This window comes from Anolis carolinensis, chromosome 3 (genome assembly GCF_035594765.1).
Source record: "Anolis carolinensis isolate JA03-04 chromosome 3, rAnoCar3.1.pri, whole genome shotgun sequence".
Taxonomy (NCBI): Eukaryota; Metazoa; Chordata; class Lepidosauria; order Squamata; family Dactyloidae; genus Anolis; species Anolis carolinensis.
In genome coordinates this window covers 283,078,192-283,098,380 of record NC_085843.1, presented here as the reverse complement: position 1 = coordinate 283,098,380, position 20,189 = coordinate 283,078,192, and the positions used below count along the sequence as shown (strand labels likewise).

The following is a 20,189-nucleotide window of genomic DNA, read 5'->3' as shown; positions in this document are numbered from 1 at the left end:
ATATTTCAACTCAACAAGCAAGAGTAAAGTTCTTTTGTTCTTTCAATTCCTCTGCCTGGTGTGAGTCTTTTGCACATGGTGTTAACTGGACGCTGCTGGATTCCGCTATACTCGTTAATAAAAGCCACCAGAGGAAAAGACTCCACCAGATTCCTACCGTGTTTCCCCGAAAATAAGACAGTGTCTTATATTAATTTTTGCTCCCAAAGATGCGCTAGGTCTTATTTTCAGGGGATGTCTTATTTTTCCATGAAGAAGAATTCACATTTATTGTTGAACAAAAAATGAACATTGATTATATACTGTACAGTAGTTGTCATCACAAACCAGCATAACCAAACAAACTCTGAATCCTATCAATAATTTCTTGTTACTACCATTATTCCCATGTACAACAATCTATGGTACATATGTTTACTGATCCTGCAGGCTGTAATGTTCTGTTTGGCGGGCATGCTTCCAAACAAAAACTTTGCTAGGTCTTACTTTCGGGGGAGGCCTTATATTTAGCAATTCAGGAAAACCTCTACTAGGTCTTATTTTCTGGGGATGTCTTATTTTAGGGGAAACAGGGTAGGAAGCATCTTCCTCTACAAATCTAAGAAACGGCCACCTACGGAGCCCATCACATGATGCCAGCTTGTACCATGGGTTCCAAGTATTTCACCATTTCTAAAGTGATGCCCTAGAGATGTTACAGTGGTGGCCACTGAATTTCCAAAATAGCTGCTTATCCAAAGAAGGGCAACTTGAATGGTCAACGATCTGGAAACCATGAATCCCTCTGAAGAGCCGCTAATGGAAACAGGCATGTTTAGCTTGGAGATGAGAAAGTTAAGAGGAGACACGAGAGCCATGTTTAAATATAGAAAAGGATGTCCCATTGAGGAGAAGGCGCAAGCCTGTTTTCTGCTGCCCTGCAGACTAGGACTCAATGGAGCCATGGATTCAAATGGCAGAGAAAAAAAGGATTCCACCTAAACATTAGGAAGAATTTCCTGACAATAAGAGTGCAATATGCTGCCACCTTGGAGTGCATTGGAGTCTTCTTCTCTGGAGGTTTTAAAGCAGAGGCTAGATGGCCATCTGTCGGGAGGGCTTAGATTGTGTCTTCCTGTCTGGAAGAAGGAAGTTGGACTGAATGGCCTTTCTCTTCCAACTCTAATTTTTTTTTGGACTGCTTTTTCCCTGCAATTATCGTCTGTACCTGTGTTGTATCCTGGGACGCGATCCGGTCGATATTTAACAGCAGGCGTTTGAGACATCAGGTCGTCATTTCTGAAGAATCCATCCCCACTGAGGACAAAGAAAGGGAGAGAAATGATGCTCCTATTTCCAAGGATCTTGGGCATTATAGTTCTGGATCTGTTGGCCAGTTAGCTAAAGTTTCATGTACATTAGCATCTCAGAGGTTTAGATGAAGTTAAGGACATCCCACACTATTCGTTTGTTGTCCTTTGTCAAAAGGAATTAGAGAAAACTACAGTTGATCTGTCATTGTTGATTTTAAAATGCATTTAATAAAACTTGTGAGCCAATCTAGGTTTAGAGAGAAAAGTGGAGTATAAATAAATACGTTGTTGTTGTTATTATTATTATTATTATTATTATTATTATTATTATTATTATTATTATATTTTAACGTTTTACACATTTTATAAAACTTGAGCCAGTTTAGGCTTAGAGAGAAAAGTGGAGTATAAATAAATACGCTGTTGTTGTTGTTGTTATATTTTAACGTTTTACACATTTTATAAAACTTGTGAGCCAGTTTAGGCTTAGAGAGAAAAGTGGAGTATAAATAAATAGATGATGATGATGATGATGATGATGATGATGATGATGATGATGATTTATTATATTTTAACGTTTTACACATTTTATAAAACTTGAGCCAGTTTAGGCTTAAAGAGAAAAGTGGAGTATAAATAAATACGTTGTTGTTGTTGTTGTTGTTATATTTTAACGTTTTACACATTTTATAAAACTTGTGAGCCAGTTTAGGCTTAGAGAGAAAAGTGGAGTATAAATAAATAGATGATGATGATGATGATGATTTATATTTTAATGTTTTACACATTATATACAATATCACAATATAGTTACAGTTCACTATTTACAGTTCTTGATTCTAGCTTATCTAGTTTGAACTGAAGTCTACACAGCCATATAATCCAGTTAAAAGCAGTTAATCTGGATTTTATATGGCAGTGTAGAAGGGGCTGAAGTGCACCTACACTGCAGAATTAATGCAGTTTGATACCACTTTAATTGCTGTGGCTCAGTGCAATGCAATCCTGATATTTATAGTTCGGTTAGGCACCAGCCTTCTTTCACAAGACCTTGGGAAACTATCGCTCCCATGAGGCTATGGCATTGAGCCCTGGCAGTTAAAGTGGTGTCAATCTGCATTAATTCAACAGTGTGGATTGGATGCTTATTTCTCAAGACTTGGCCCTACCTGGTATATCCCACCAGCACGTTTTTGGAAGAGAGTTTGGTGTAGTCCCATTGCATCCCTCCAGCCTGGTATAGGAAAAGAGTGTACGTCCTGTATCCATCGGTGGTCAGAATGGCCTGGTACGTGTTGGTCTGCAAAGAGATTTATGGAAGAAGTGAGATATGTTTTGCCACCCTGTTGATATTTGGCTTGCACCATATAGCAAACACATATGCAGATCCACAGTTGGCTTGCACCATATAGCAAACACATGTGCAGATCCACAATTGGCTTGCACCATATAGCAAACACATATGCAGATCCACAATTGGCTTGCACCATATAGCAAACACATATGCAGATCCACAATTGGCTTGCACCATATTGCAAACGTGCAGATCCACAATTGGCTTGCACCATATAGCAAACACATATGCAGATTCACAATTGGCTTGCACCATATGGCAAACACATATGCAGATCCACAATTGGCTTGCACCATATAGCAAACACATATGCAGATCCACAATTGGCTTGCACCATATAGCAAACACATGTGCAGATCCACAGTTGGCTTGCACCATATAGCAAACACATATGCAGATCCACAATTGGCTTGCACCATATAGCAAACACATATGCAGATCCACAATTGGCTTGCACCATATAGCAAACACATGTGCAGATCCACAATTGGCTTGCACCATATAGCAAACACATATGCAGATCCACAATTGGCTTGCACCATATAGCAAACACATGTGCAGATCCACAATTGGCTTGCACCATATAGCAAACACATATGCAGATTCACAATTGGCTTGCACCATATAGCAAACACATGTGCAGATCCACAATTGGCTTGCACCATATAGCAAACACATGTGCAGATCCACAATTGGCTTGCACCATATAGCAAACACATGTGCAGATCCACAATTGGCTTGCACCATATAGCAAACACATGTGCAGATCCACAATTGGCTTGCACCATATAGCAAACACATATGCAGATCCACAATTGGCTTGCACCATATAGCAAACACATGTGCAGATCCACAATTGGCTTGCACCATATAGCAAACACATGTGCAGATCCACAATTGGCTTGCACCATATAGCAAACACATATGCAGATCCACAATTGGCTTGCACCATATAGCAAACACATGTGCAGATCCACAATTGGCTTGCACCATATAGCAAAAACATATGCAGATCCACAATTGGCTTGCACCATATAGCAAACACATGTGCAGATCCACAATTGGCTTGCACCATATAGCAAACACATGTGCAGATCCACAATTGGCTTGCACCATATAGCAAACACATATGCAGATCCACAATTGGCTTGCACCATATAGCAAAGACATGTGCAGATCCACAATTGGCTTGCACCATATAGCAAAGACATGTGCAGATCCACAATTGGCTTGCACCATATAGCAAACACATGTGCAGATCCACAACTGGCTTGCACCATATAGCAAACACATGTGCAGATCCACAATTGGCTTGCACCATATAGCAAACACATGTGCAGATCCACAGTTGGCTTGCACCATATAGCAAACACATGTGCAGATCCACAATTGGCTTGCACCATATAGCAAACACATATGCAGATCCAAAATTGGCTTGCACCATATAGCAAACTTATGTGCAGATCCACAATTGGCTTGCACCATATAGCAAACACATGTGCAGATCCACAATTGGCTTGCACCATATAGCAAACACATATGCAGATCCACAGTTGGCTTGCACCATATAGCAAACACATGTGCAGATCCACAATTGGCTTGCACCATATAGCAAACACATGTGCAGATCCACAATTGGCTTGCACCATATAGCAAAGACATGTGCAGATCCACAATTGGCTTGCACCATATAGCAAACACAAGTGCATATCTATAGTAGGCTTGCACCAGATTAAGATTCAGCACAGCAGCATGTAGACATTATAAACACATGGGGTTGAGACAACCAGAAGTAAGAGGAAGGAAGAAAAATCCACTCCTGGAAGAGTTAATATTGCAAGAAAAAGATTTCTCCATCGCAGCTTTCTCGCCAATCCTTTTTTCCGCAACAAGCCAAATTTTCCAAATTCCAATTCTCATGGGGACAGAAAGTGAAGTGAAACCTTCTAAACAGGGGCACAGACAGCAAAGCAAACACCAGAGGAGTCTTAACCTTTCCCTATGCTACCCAAATACATGCAGTATATTTGGCTGGAGTTACATTTAAAAATGTACCCGTTCCAACTTACAAAACCTATTCAACTTGGGAAAAAATCTACAGAACGTATCTTGTTTGAACTTGCTTGTATAGTCCTATTAATGCAGCCTAGAATCACATTGTTTTTTTTAGGTGCTGTATCACACTATTATGGAGCCCGCAGTAGAGTAGCAGTTCGAACCCAGGGAGCAGGGTGAGCTCCTGCTGTTAGCCCCAGCTTCTGCCAACCTAGCAGTTCGAAAACATGCAAATGTGAGTAGATCAATAGGTACTGCTCCGGCAGTCATGCCAGTGGCCACATGACCTTGAAGGTGTCTATGGACAATGCCGGCTCTTTGGCTTAGAAATGGAGGTGAACGCCAACCCCCAGATTAATGTAAAGGGGAAACCTATTTCATATAACACTATTGGCTCATGTTCAGCTTGGGACCCACCAAGGGTCCTTCTCCACAGGCCCAAAAATCTGAGAGAAACTGGGCTAAAAGGGGGGTGGCTAGATGCTTGCCGAAATTGCACACTGAATCGCATAATCGGCTGCAAAACACTAGTTAAAAGGTAAGTGTAACGAAGTGTGAATTTTTTCGTTTACAGATGTCATGTTTAATTGCGTTTTAAAAGGATCAATATTTCAGTTACTCTGCACTCATGAGTTGGTTGCCATGGAGAAGTGGGCGGAGCCAACTGCCGTTGTGGTGGAGAAGTGCAGGTTTGAAAAAGAAGCAGTTAGTCTGTGCCCTGATGAGCTACAGTGAAGACTGACCCTCAGTTGAAGGGATCAGGGAGACTCAAATGCTTATTTTTGAGTCAATTTAAAATAAGTTTGGTGACTTATTTTAAAGTAGTCTGTCTCCTGATGAGGAACAGATAATCTGTGATTGTAATTCACAGGGTGACTGCAGTTTAGAGCAGTAAAGAAATAAGTGACATTTTAAGAAGTTTGAAACACCTCATTCTAGCTTTGCAACTGTTAACCAAAGTGCCTCTAAAGAGAAAGTTACTGTAACCATTAAGCTTTGTGCCAGAATAAACGTGTTATTGTTCTTTTAAACATCTCAGCTTCTGTCATATATATATATATATATATATATATATATATATATATATATATATTACCATCAAAAACAAACAAGAAGAAAGAAGAAAAACAAAAATTAAAAGGTCTTCTCTCTAAGTAGCTAGTGGCTATATCTTCCCATAGTGGTGGCAAGCGTGGATAATCCCCTTTACATCTGGTGGCCGCATTATAAACATCTTTGCAATTGGTGGCTATTGCGCCAAATTGCTATGTGTGTGTGTGTAAAGAAATCCTTGCAAAGTTGCTTGCAAAAGATCTCTGCAAAAAGGGGGCTGAGCTTTTTACAGAGGCAAGCCACGCCTCAAACAATGTATCGGTTTGCTGGCAGATGGCTGGGTTTGTCAGTTGGGAATCTGGGCTTGCAGGGAGAGCACAGAAAAGACAGGCTCTCTAGCTACGGTCAAGTAGCAGTTTAAATATGCTATGCTGGGTATATTGAATGCTGATTGATTAGTTATTGATCCTATGCAACTACAAGGACATTGTACGATTGCTGAACTGTTTATTTAACTTCAACTCAACAAGTAAAGTTCCTTTTTTCTTTCAATTCCTCTGCCTGGTCTGAGTCTTTTGCACATGGTGTTAACTGGACACTGCTGGTTCTGCTATACACACTCGCTAACAGTGGCAGCTGTTATAATATAATAATATAAATTAAATAAACATTCCGATGTCTCTTCTCCGCAGTAAGCTCAAAATCCGAGATCGGCCGAAAAGTGCACCTGTTTGCATCAGTGTATATCCCTGCACTCAAGGAAAACACGTGACTTCGTTTTTGATATGCTGGTATGGACTGCTCCAGCGCATGCATGATAGAGCCATGGACACACATGTGGCTAAACGGAACACAATTTGTTAATTTTTCAGACACAAACTCACTCTGCTGCTTAGCTTCTGTGCCGGGTAGTGCTGTGCCTTCACCCAAGTGATCTTGAGCGTCCATCGGGCCGAATAGGATGCCGACAGATACTGCTGGACCATGGCTTCCACACCCCGGACCAGAGGATGTTTGGCAGAATTCTGTGTCACGTATTCCTGTGTGCAACAGAAAAGTAACATTAAAGCTAGTAAAATTTCATATGCTATAAATTAGAAGTTCAATTGTCATTACAAGTCCTTTGGAAGGGGTACTTTTTGTTCATTTAACTCAGTGGGAGGAAAAGAAGGAGAGCTGGAAGAATCTTGACTTTCCCAGTAGACTCAGGCAAAAGCAAACTGCTTCAGGATTCCCTAGCCTGCATATCTTCATTATTAATGATATTACACAAAGACACATTTGGACAAACTACCATATATACTCAAGTATAAGCCGACCCGAATATAAGCCGAGGCACCTAATTTTGCCACAAAAAAACTGGGAAAACTTGGACTCCAGTATAAGCCGAGGGTGGGAAATTTCAGAAATAAAAATAGATACCAATAAAATTACATGAATTGAGGCATCGGTAGGTTAAATGTTTTTGAATATTTACATCAAGCTCAAATTTAAAAGACTGTCCAACTCTGATCCAATCATTATTCTCATCTTCTTCAATTTAAACAGTCTTATGTATCCTTTTAATAATAATAGAGTAAAATAATATATGTAATAATAAATAGAGTAAAATAATAAATGCAATAATAATAATAAGATCAGAGTTACGTAATAAATGTATTAATAATAATAATAATAATAATAATAGAGTAAAATAAACATAATAGTAGCAACAATAATAGAGAAAAATAATAAATGTAATAATACCAATAATAATAGAGAAAAATAATCAATGTACCACATATTCTCAAGTATAAGCTGATCCAAATATAAGCCAACCAGGACCCTCACCCGAGTATAACCCGAGAGGGGCTTTTTCAGTCTTAAAAAAGGGCTGAAAAACTAGGCTCATACTCAAGTATATACAGTACATCAGAATATGGTCACGCTCTCAAAATGTCTTAAATTTCAAGTAGAAATCAATGTTGCAGGAGTTAAACCACACAAATGTGGAGGGCTGGCTGTACATCAAAAAGTAAAGGCAGAGCATGGGCTAGAGTTGATGCTTTCTGTAAGACTTAGTTTGCTATGATTTTGACCAACTGTGTTGTCCTCTGAGCTCAGAAATGTGATATTTGGGGCTGTAAATGCCAATAGCCACAAACCAACAAGAGTGGGGGGTTATGGGAGGTGTAGTCCAAAGGCTCACCATTCTGGGCTCCCATTAAGCTCTGACACTTTCTGGATCTGCTAAATATCATTTGGGGTAGGCAAGAACGCAATAAGACGCCTCTGTCCTTTGCCTTCGCTTTCTGGTGAGTTTTTAATCTGGAACTTTGGTTAGCACAATGCTTGCCAGGCAATTCCCTCATATGATTATATTCTCAATTCCATATCAAACACACCAAGGTTTTGGAAGCATGGCTTATCTAGAGGAATAGTCAAATCCACAAATCCTATTTTGTTAAAATGTTAAACATTGCAAAAAACCAACAACAACTAAAACCAAACTCACCTGGTAGAAGATGGTGCCACTTCCTTTGGAGAAGTCCGCATTGTCCCAAAACACGGCCACCATTGGTTTGGCCTCCCGACCATTAAATCCTCCAAGCGGTGGGTTAGGAGAGCTGGAAATGTCTGACTCAGAGACTGGGAAAATGATTTGCCCATTGTCTGTAAACTATATAGAAAAAGAGATATAAGTTAGGCAGATTCTGGAGGTTGCGGTTCAAAGTCTCACTTTTTCTACAAACATGGGTGTAATGAAGTTGTTGTTTTTTTTTAGTTTACAGATGCCATGTTTGACTGTGTTTTAAAAGGGTCAATATTTCAGTTACTCTGCACTCATGAGTTGGTTGCCATGGAGAAGTGGGCGGAGCCAACTGTCATTTTGGTGGAGAAGTGCAGGTTTGGAAAAGAAGCAGTTAGTCTGTGCCCTGATGAGATACAGTGAAGACTGACCCTCAGTTGAAGGGATCAGGGAGACTCAAATGCTTATTTTTGAGTCAATTTAAAATAAGTTTGGTGACTTATTTTAAAGTAGTCTGTCTCCTGATGAGGAACAGATAATCTGTGATTGTAATTCATAGGGTGACTGCAGTTTAGAGCAGTAAAGAAAGAAGTGACATTTTAAGAAGTTTGAAACACCTCATTCTAGCTTTGCAACTGTTAACCAAAGTGCCTCTAAAGAGAAAGTTACTGTAACCATTAAGCTTTTAAAAAAGCAGCCGTTAGTCTATGCCCTGCTGAGGTACAGTTAAGACTGATTCTCAGTTAGAGAATCAGGGAGACTCAAGTGCTTATTTGAGTCAGTTTAAAATAAGTTTGTTGGCTTATTTTAAGGTAGTCTGTTTCCAGATAAGGAACAGATAGTCTGTGATTGAAATTCACAGGGTGACTGCAGTTTAAAGTAGTAGAGAAGGAAGTGATATTTTAAGGAATTTGAAACACCTCAATATAGCTTTGCAACTGTTAATCTAAGTGCCTCTAAAGAGAAGTTACTGTAACCATTAAGCTTGTGCCTGAATAAACGTGTTATTGTTCTTTCTACCATCTAAGCTTCTGTCATCTATATTACCATCTAAAGCAAACAAGGAGAAAGAAGAAAAATAAAATTTATTTTTCCCGCATTATAAACATCTTTACCTCTGGTGGCAGCTTTTAAATAAAACATCTTTAATAACTAGTGGCAGCGGATATAAAATATATAATAATAATATAAATATAATTAATTAATAGAAACTCACCCACATCTCCGCAATTGGTATCAGAGGTGGGATTTTAAAAAGATTCCCCCCTGTCTGACATCTTTGCAATGGGTTAAACTAGATTGGGATGTACCATAAAGACGGGGACTTATATCTGACATCAAGGGATGCATCTACACTGTTGATGCAATGCAGTTTGATACCACTCTAACTGTCATAGTTCAATGCTATGGGATTGTGGGAACTGTAGTTTGATGAGGCACAGCATTCGTCAACTGATGAGGGTAAAGCAGTGTTTCTCAACCTGTGGCGTCCCCAGATGTTTTGGCCTTCAACTCCCAGAAATCCTAAGAGCTGGGATTTCTGGGAGTTGTAGGCCAAAACACCTGGGGACCCACAGGTTGAGAACCACTGGGCTAAAGACTTGATGAAACTACAGCTCCCAGGATCCCATAGCATTGAGCCAAGGCAGTTTAAGTGGCGTCAAGCTGCCTTAATTCTTCAATATAGATGCGCCCAAGGTTGGATAGGGTCAATCTCGATATGCAGTTGTGCATGAATTGCCCAATGCCAGCCTTGTGTTGCACAACTGAATACTCATTGAGATATGCGCCAATGCACATCTCCATGCATCCATGCACCCACCACATGCGTAACTCCAACATGGCACATCCTGCTATTTCCCATATTCCATAGCATCCAGCCATTGCAGTTAAAGTGGTGTCCAACTGCATTGTAGACATACCCAACAACAACCAAAGCTTCTCACCTGCTCAGGCCCCAGCAGAATGGGGATTTGCTTTCACACCTTCATAGCATTGTATCAGAACAAACAAATAAATCTGAAATAATTTATGACAGACTCACATAGAGGGAGTCGCGCAGTGTTTGTCCCAGTGGGATTCCGATCTCAGGCTTGAACAGCAGAGAGTTAAAATTCAGCTTCCTTTCCACGTATTCTTTATCCTTGGCCATTGGTCCGTATGGGAACAGGGATGCTGCATATAAAACACAGGCAGGTTAATTACTGAAAATGATGAACACTCTCAATTAAGAGAAATAATACCTGTGGACATAAAGGAACCCATTTAGCTAAATAGCCATTGAGAAGACTTCTCTCCCAAAATCTAGAAATGTTCCCAAATATTCTGACCCTTTTCTAGAAGACACAGTGAAGGCACCATAAGCCAGAAAATAGTAAACTTTTGCATATATAGCTTTGCCTCTGCATATGTCATATTAGCCTTTTTATATAGACAATGTAAACATTGTGTATGAACCAAAGTACAGTAGAGTCTCACTTATCCAACGTAAACGGGCCGACAGAAGCTTGGATAAGCGAATATCTTGGATAATAAGGAGGCATTAAGGAAAAGCCTATTAAACATCAAATTAGGTTATGATTTTACAAATTAAGCACCAAAACATCATGTTATACAACAAATTTGACAGAAAAAGTAGTTCAATACGCAGTAATGGTATGTAGTAATTACTGTATTTATGAATTTAGCACCAAAATATCATGATGTATTGAAAACATTGATTACAAAAATGCGTTGGATAATCCAGAACGTTGGATAAGCAAGACTCTACTGTAGTATGTGCAACAAAGGACCTGTGCCCCTCCCTTTTGAGCTGGTGCCTTTCTCCAGAAAGTTCCAAGGAGAGAAGCTAGCTCAGAGTAAACAAGTTAGGTCTCAGACATCACTTGTGACAAAATAGGTGTGGAAGGTGAGGAAGACCATCAGCAATTGGTCAAGTTTAGATAAGCCAAGATATATATTCTTTGTTAACTGCGACACGCTTTGCAGCAGCTATTTGTATGGTACAGACCTTGGTGTGTGTACGGCTGTTTTGCCTTATCATAGCTATGGGGCCGGGCTGTGGCGCAGGCTGGTGAGCAGTCTGCTGCAATAAATCACTCTGACTATGAGGTCATGAGTTCGAGGCCAGTCCGTGGCAGGGTAAGCACCTGTCAATTAAAAATTAAAAATAGCTCCTGCTCGTTGCTGACCTAGCAACCCAAAAGATAGTTGCATCTATCAAGTAGGAAATAAGGTACCACTTATAAAGTGGGGGAGGCAAGTTTAACTAATTTACGACCTGGAATGAGGAAGTGCCGTCAGAGTGGATGATGAAGCAGCTGCTCCCCCCTGTGGCCAGAATCAAACATCCCCTCAGGAGAAGGTTAAATTGCCTCTGCGTCTGTCTGTCTCTATCTCGGTTCTGTGTGTATATGGGCATTGAATGTTTGCCCTGTATGTATATAATGTGATCTGCCCTGAGTCCCCTTCGGGGTGAGAAGGGCAGAATATAAATACTGTAAATAAATAATAAATAAATAGCAATAAAAGGCTTGTTTTCTCTCTTTTTTCGCTCTCTTTAGAATTCTCATTTTTCCTCCCTTTGAATGCGCTGAACAGACTCGGGGACAAGTCTCTTACAACTCCAATTGGTAATGGCCTCCTATGTTTTGTGTCAATAGTTAATTATAAATGTACATTTAATAATGTCATGTTCTCAGTCATCCTTGGCTATTTGAAGCCTAGCCAGCCAATGGAGAGCAGGATGCTGGGAACTGTAGTCCAAGAACACCTGGATGACCGCAGCAGTACTATCAAATATGTATATACTGTAGTTGCTGGTGTGTAATTGCATATAAGGCATATCTGCCATAGTCAAGAGGAGTGGAAGGACTTCAAATCTACTACTAACAAGATTTGAGCATATAGGCCAGGCATGGGCAAAGTTGGGTCCTCCAGATGTTTTGGACTTCAACTCCCACCATTCCTAACAGCCTCAGGCCCTTTCCTTTCCCCCCTCAGCCGCTTAAGCGGCTGAGGGGGGAAAGGAAGGGGCCTGAGGCTGTTAGGAATGGTGGGAGTTGCAGTCCAAAACATCTGGAAGGCCCAAGTTCATCTATACCGGATATAAACCCATAAATAAATCAAATGCATGTGTAGATTCCCATCCAACCAACCTGAAAGTGAAGCTGCAGGGGCAGGGTTCATTGTGGCCGACTTGTCACTGGCAGTCATTGTTATCTTGGAATTTGGGGGACTTGAGTCGGGTTTGTTGCCTGGTTTCTTGCCATCTTCTTTCTCGTCTGGCTTTTTGCTGTCTTCTTTGTCTGACTTTTTGGCATCTTTTTTGTCTGACTTTTTGCTCTCTTTATCTAACTTCTTGATGTCATCTTTATCTGACTTTTTGGTATCTTCTTCATCTGACGTTTTGCTGCCTTTATCTGCCTTTTTGCTGTCTTCTTTATCCACCTTTGTTGTGTCTTTATTTGCCTTTTTGTTGTCCTCTTTATCTACTTTTTTGCTGTCTTCTTTCTTTCCTGACGTTTTGCTCTCTCCTCCCTTTTCAGGGAGCTTGCCCTCTTCCTTCTTCTTGGACGTCATGCTGGTAGTTTTTGTGGATTTCCCAGAGCTGGGACCAACTCCTGATGCTACAATTGAAGCACCAGATTTACTTGTAGAAGATGCTTTGGTTCCACCAGGTTTACCTTTGCTGACCACCGCAGTTGCAGAAGAATCAGGCAACAACGAGGTGCTGGAGCCACTCATAGATCCTGACTTTGTGGCCTCTGAGATGCTGTTGGAAGATGCAAGGACCGAGGTAGGTGACTTTCCAGAAAGTGTGTCTCCAGGACCTTCTGGGACGCCAACCTTTGAAGACGGAGAAGACATCCCAGCATTGACCTCAGGTCCTGATTCCGCAGGAGGCAATTGTGGTGTTGGTGGACACAACGTTGTGTCAGAGAGGGAAGGTTGAGCTTCATTGGATGCTGTGGATGTTCCCTTCTCAGCTGCTGAAACATCACCTCTTCCTTCAGAAGTTGTGGGAGATAAATCTTTGGTGTTCCCCACAGATGCTTCATCAGAAGAGCTTGAAAGTCCATTAAGTGAAGATCCAGTACCTTGGATGCCCAAATCTGTGGGGACAGAGTCCACTTTGCCTGGTTCTTTGCGAATCAATACAGCATCTCCTGCTTGATCCTGAGAAGATGGTTCTCCAGCCACATTTCCAGTGTTTTCAGAATCGTAGGATCCAAGTGGCTGGGTATCACTAGAAGAAGAGGATGCCATTCCTGATTGTTGATCTGTGCCTCCAGATCCAGATGATTGAAGAGAAGCCCCGATGCTATTGGATACCCCTGTGCCACTTCCCATGCCTCCTGCAAGGTTCTCCATATCTACTTCTGTCATTGGAGAAGAACTTAATCCAGTGTCGGTATAAGAAGGAGCAGGTTGCCCAGGTAGCGTCAATAGATCATTTTCTGCAACTCCTGGACTTGCCATGTTGTCACCAACATCTCCAGTCTGTGAGGGCATCAGGGATGGATCTCTAATGTCAGGGGTCTGGCCGGGTGTTCCTTGGATGGCCACAGCCCCATCAGGAGATGTGGAACCAGAAAGCAAGTTCTCTCCTGGAGGTTTGGAGACCACTTCCGTCACTGACCCATCATCAACTGGGGAGGACTGACTGAGAGGTTCTCCGTCATCCATTGGCCCAGAATTCCCTCCCAGATTTACTGTACTTTCTGGATTCTGGCCTGTCTCCGAAGAAGAAGTGGATTTGGTACCCACTGAATCCAAGCCAGCAGCAGGATAAGATTTTTCCTCACCAAGTCCTCCAGAGACCTCTTCACCAGTAGATGTCCCAAGTGACTGTGATCCTGTATCTGATGGAGATCCTTCTTCCTCCCCAGAAGCTGAAATTCCAGTTGTTTGTGCACCAGATGCCTGTGATTCCACATCATTGGTCAGCCCTTCATCTGGAGATGTCCCAGGTGACTTTGTGGCTGATGAACCTGAAGATATTATGTCCTCTTCCCTTGCAGCAGAAGAGCTTCCCCATTGCTCGGCTTCCGCAGAAGCTCCTGGCTCTGTTGCTGTTGCTTCAGCAGCATCTGGAGATGATTGAGATCCTACAGAACTTCCCAACCCCAAAACAGAATCTCCAACTCCTTCTTTGGAAAGAGAGGTTAGTGGTGACCTTGTGGCAGAAACATCTCCTGACTCTTCTCCTGCTTCAGCGCCTGCTCTATCTGCATATCCTGGAGGCAGCTGAGTTTCTTCACTAGTTGATGTTGGTGAACCAGATGTTGATAAGGCATCATTTTGTACGCCATCAGGAGAAGAAGGGCCTGGTTGTGCCTCTGTGCCTAGTGGAGTCAAGGATGATTCCTTCTCAGTTGTGCTGGAAAAGCTGCTTGGTTGTTCTGGCTCTGCACCATCTGGAGATGGTTGAGATCCTCCATCATTTCCTGACTCTGCACTGGCAGAGACCACCCCTTCTTCAGATGGAGAGGATGATTCTGCAGCTAATGGGGCCAAAGATGCTCCCATCCCACTCAGACTGGAGGAGCCATCTGATATTTTTACTTCACTAGAATCTCCAGGACCTTCTGTTGCACCATTGAGAGATTCCTGAGATCCTTCGGCAGCTGCAGACACAGAGGGGGGCACTTCTGCCTCTTCAGCAGACAGGAAGGGCTTCCCTTTCCCAGTTCCTCCAGATGTGTCTCCAGCTCCAGATGTTCCGGGTAACTCTGTGGAGGATAATTCTGAAGGTGTTTCCTCTTCATTTACAGGCGAAGAGCCTTCCCATTGTTCCACCTCATCAAAAGCTCCAGGACCTGTGTCACTATTGGTAGCACCGTCTGGGGATGGTTGGGATTCCACTGGTATCCCTGAGAAGGAAGTGTCCACTCCTTCAGTAGAAGATGGTTTCATCCCACTCGTAACAGAAATGTCTTTGGGTTCTTTTCCTGCCTCAGAAGCTGACTCAGATCCCATTTTCAGTGTGTCATCTGGGGACAACTGAGACTCCTCATTCTCTCCTGGTGGTGAAGCATTCATTTCTACTCCATCAGAAGCTGATTGTGATGCTGTGTCCAATGGAGCCATAGATGTTTCCTCTTCCTTCACATTGGAAGAATCTTCTGATTGTTCTGCCCCCTCAGGAGCTGTATCATCTGGAGACAGTAGAGGTTCCTCACCATCTTCCAAGCTGGAGCCAGCACTTCCCAGCCTTTCAGTGGAGAGCAACACGTTTTGTGGTTCTGCAGATGATGGATCCAAAGTTGCTACCTTCTCATCCACACTAGAACTATTTTCCAATTCTTGGCTCACCCCTTGTGAAGCTGTATCATCTGGAGATTGTTGAGGTTGCTCACCATCTTCCAAGCTGGAGCCAGCACTTCCCAGCCCTTCCGTGGAGGGCAAGACAGTTTGTGACTCTGTGGCTGATGGATCCAGAGATGTTTCCTTCCCAGAAGCTACAGACCCTGATTGTAATGCATTATCTGGAGATGGCTGGTAGGAATCGCCTGATTGAACTCCTGATAGTTTTGAAACAAGCAACGAATTTGACGTTTTGCCTGAACCAGAAGGAGAGCCTTCTCCTGAGGCCGCACTTGTTGCAGATGTCTCTCCATCCTTTTCCGAAGAAGTTGGAGCAGAAGGTGGGCTTGGGGAGCCTTCTCCTTCTTCAGCCTCTGAAGTGAAAGACTCAGAAGATGTACCATCAAGAAGTGTAGGAGATGTTCCCCCTGATAGTCCTTCAACTTTTGTTGAGGTCTCACTGCCTGCAATAAAGGGAGAAAAGTCTCCAGAACCATCATCTGTTATTTCTGAAGAACGTTGTGCACTTGTTGCCATTCCATTTTCTGAAGTTGGTGCTAGCTCTGAGGACGGAGTATTGATTTTATCCAGATTGTTGCTCTCTGAAAAAGTCCCCTTATTAGCTTCTGACTCGGAAGGAGCTCCTACCGTCACATCTCCAGAGGGTACAGTTTCTCCACTGGTTCCAGAAAATGTTGCTCCATCAGTAGCTGATCCAGTGTCTGCAGTGGATGGGGCAGAAGGTACTTCCTCCTCAACAGAGCCATCTGGTTCCTGAGACCCATCAGTAGCTTCCAAGTCTGCTTGCATGTTATCCTCTGGTTGGGAAGCATCTGGAGACCCAAATGAGTTACTTGATGGAGCTTCTGTTGAAGCAGATTCTGAAGCCACTGCATTCTCTACAGGTGATGGACTTGAAGATTCTCCATCCTCCAAGGACCCTGAACCTCCGACAGGCAGCGGTGTTCCTTCTGTTGAATCCAGCTCAGCATCAGATGGTGGGGAATCTGTCCTGCTCTCTCCTTCCTCATTTGAGGCTGATCCAGAAGTAGCACCTGGTTCTGGAACTGCTGTACTCTCTTCAGAAAGAGGACCTGCATTTCCAGAGTTTTCTTCTCCTTGCCCTTCAGAAGAAGCACCAGTCTGTGATGGGGTGAAGGCTGTTTCTCCAGAAGCTTCTTGATCATTGGCTGCTGCTTCATACTCTGGAGCAGAAGGAGAAGTTGTTTCCATGTCCTTCAAACCTTCTAGTTCCTCTCCTGCCACCTCGGCAGAACTACCTGGTGTCATCTCTGAAGGAGTAATTTCACTCTGGACAGCAGCACCATCAGATATGGTAGGTTGCTCATTTTCTGCCAGTTTTGAATTGGTTGTTTCCTCCCCAGGCTTCAATGGTGAGGTTGTTCCAAGTCCTACAGAAACATCTCCCTTCGGCACTTCTGTTGCTGAAATACCTCCCTCTGGTATCTCAGTTCTCTCTTCTTGCTGAGGAGATGCCAAGGTGAAAGGTATTTCATTGTTGCTTGGTGTTCCGGAGCCTTCCTCTGCTTCTTCTTTAGTTACAGAGACTGTCTGCATCTCATCATCTTCTGGCAACAGAGAAGAATAACCTGGAGGCATGGAAAGCCCAAATGGAGGAGCTGGTGTTGCATCAGAATCCAGATCTGAAGGTCTTGAAGGAAGGTCATTCGGATAGGCTACACTGGGAAGAAGGTCTGCTGGACTACCTGCCGGAGGGGAATTAGATGTTTCTGGACCCTTGGGGTCTTCTGATTCTTCAGGGGTGACGTCAGTTGGGCTTTCTGGGCCCATCTCTGGTTCTTCCCAGGATGGAATGATGGTTGGCTCTGCCTCATTGCCAGGAACTGGGACTGAAACGGAGGCATCTGAGTCACCCCTTCCATCTGCAATGGTTGATTCTGCACCTGGGTTGTCCTCACTGCTGGGAGATGGTTGAATGGAAACAGTGGCAGGCTCACTCAACTCTGAGGACCCAACAGGTATGTTCCTTGGTGGTAGCAAATCCAGAGGTGGCAATGAGGGAGATGGTTCTTCTTCTGCAGTGCCATCCCCTGAGGTTGGTGGAACCAAGTGTCCATCGTTGGCAGGAGTTGCTCCTGGTTCTTCCATGGGTAGTTCTTCTGTGAAAGGAGCAGGTGGGGTGGACAATGGAGCCACTGCCTCGCTGTTAGCATCTGGGAAAGGTTGTGGTGTTTCACCTTCCCTACCTGGAGTACCTTTCCATGAAGCAAGCGTTGGGTTTAGTTCACTGTCTCTATTTGTTTCTCCGGTGGTGGCATCCAAGGTCTTCTCACCCAAACCATCTTCATTGGCAGATGCGGGGACAAATGAAGAATCAGTTACAGCGGCATTGGCATCTGATACAAGTTCTGTAGTTTCTGGCCCATCATCCGAAAAGGAAGGGGAAAGAACTTCTACGGAGCTTGGGATAGGTGGAGTGGTTTGAACTGTCCCCTTTTCTAAAAATGTCTTTGAAGAATTTCCTTGGGGTGAGGCTTCCTTTTCCATACCAGGGACCTCTGTGGCCCCATCTATCTCTTCTCCTGGAGGTGGGATTTCAACTTGGTTGGTCGCCTTAGTTGCAGAATCAACCTTGGAGGCCAACACAGAATTCTGCATTTCTCCTTCTAGAGGATCTGGGGTGTTCTCCTCCCTCTCGGTGCCTGGCTTTCCTTCAGAGGTTCCTAAAGCTCCTGCTGTTGAGACTGTGCTTTGAATCGTGAAGGTCTCCTCCGTGGTGCTTGCCGTGGTGGGATCAAAATAGTCACTGCTGGTCCACCAGGAGAGAGGGTAGTCGTCCGTGAAGCCATCTGCTTCTGTGGCTGGCCAGTCGGTGGCAACGGGAATGGCTGCCGCCAGCCCGGGCTCTGGAAGGAAGCAACAAAGTGCCATTAAATTTCCACATTCACATTGAAAAGCTTTTAAAAATCGTATCTGTTGCACCTCAGGTTAGCTTCACCTTGCTCAAGACACCAGACTGTACACCAAAAGTAGTGAAACGTAAAAAGGATAGTATGGTATGTAATGTGTGAGTACTATGTTAGTAATGTAATATTATCTTCTATATAAACAACTTTTAGTGGCACTTGTTATGCAAGCTGCCAAAGAAGGGGATTATGGTATCTAATTAACATCAATCAAAATTGGATTTGATTAGAAACAGTGATAGATCATAGCCCTCTAGAATCTCTTACATTTACTGATAGTATATACAATCTTACAATCTTATCCAATCTAGAGACTACAACAGTTTTATGTTAAGACTTATGTGAAGGGTTGTCTTGTTATACATATATATGTTAAGAACTGTTTATTTACCTCGATTTAACGCTGCGACAACTATTTTGATTGTTATTAAGTCAACAATAAGACTTTGTCTGGTTTTGATTTCTATTTGACAGAAGTGACACTGAAACTATAAAGAGGAATAGTTTTCCATAATACCTTTGTAAGTGTTGCTGAGTGTATTCCATTTATGTTAAGAATTATACTAATGTAGTCAAAGTGAATACAGGTAGTGGAAACCTAAAGTAAAGTATTCATTGTAATATATGCTATCAGTAAATGTAAGAGATTCTAGAGGGCTATGATCTACCACTGTTTCTAATCAAATCCAATTTTGATTGATGTTAATTAGATACCATAATCCCCTTCTTTGGCAGCTTGCATAACAAGTGCCACTAAAAGTTGTTTATATAGAAGATAATATTACATTACTAACATAGTACTCACACATTACATACCATACTATCCTTTTTATGTTTCACTGTAGACTATAGACATCTGCGTTTTGAGTTGTACACCAAAAGTAGTCTTTTGTAGTTTATTCGGCAATAGGAAAAGATAGTTCATAAAAGGCAAACGTTCAGTTCCAAAAGATAGTTGCAAAAACAAGGCTGTAAGAACAAATCCATGGAAACATTAGGCATGAAACAAGGTCCTTTCAAATAAAACCAAAGTCCCAGAAATGAGTATACATCCAGGCTACAAGATAATACAGGAAAGCAGACTTGGTTCTTGATTCAAGCGAGGAAATTGCATTGACGAAGATTTTATTGCGCCAAATTGCTATGTGTGTGTGTGTAAAGAAATCCTTGCAAAGTTGCTTGCATGAGATCTCTTCAAAAGGGGAGTTGAGCTTTTTGCAGAGGCAAGCCACGCCTCAAACAATGTATCAGTTTGCTGGCAGATGGCTTGGTTTGTCAGTGGGGAATCTGGGCTTGTAGGGAGAGCACAGAAAAGACAGGCTCTCTAGCTACGGTCAAGTAGCAGTTTAAATATGCTATGCTGTATATATTGAATGCTGATTGATTAGTTATTGATCCTATGCAACGACAAGGACGTTGTACGATTGCTGAACTGTTTATTTGACTTCAACTCAACAAGTTTTCTTTGTTCTTTTAATTCCTCTGCCTGATCTGAGTCTTTTGTACATGGTGTTAACTGGACGCTGCTGGTTCCGCTATACACACACCTGCTAACAGATTTCCCTCTCAGCAGACTGTTTTAATAGCATAACATGAAGGCATTTCTTTGCCCTTTGACCTCCCTCTTATTTGCTATTCTGAGACTTCTGTGCAACCCCGAAATTCCAGAT

At 42.5% G+C, this 20,189-nt stretch overlaps 1 protein-coding gene across 1 annotated transcript in view; it reads right to left on the bottom strand.

The window, feature by feature from the left end:
• Positions 1-20,189, bottom strand: part of muc4 (mucin 4, cell surface associated) — a 41,351-nt gene that overhangs the window by 12,154 nt on the left and 9,008 nt on the right. The window contains exons 2-7 of the mRNA XM_008119999.2: positions 12,421-18,459; positions 10,308-10,438; positions 8,249-8,413; positions 6,639-6,794; positions 2,462-2,592; positions 1,208-1,296 (exon numbers count right to left, since the gene is read on the bottom strand). Of these exons, the coding sequence (XP_008118206.2) occupies positions 1,208-1,296; positions 2,462-2,592; positions 6,639-6,794; positions 8,249-8,413; positions 10,308-10,438; positions 12,421-18,459 (6,711 nt within the window). The remainder of the gene's footprint in view (positions 1-1,207; positions 1,297-2,461; positions 2,593-6,638; positions 6,795-8,248; positions 8,414-10,307; positions 10,439-12,420; positions 18,460-20,189) is intronic.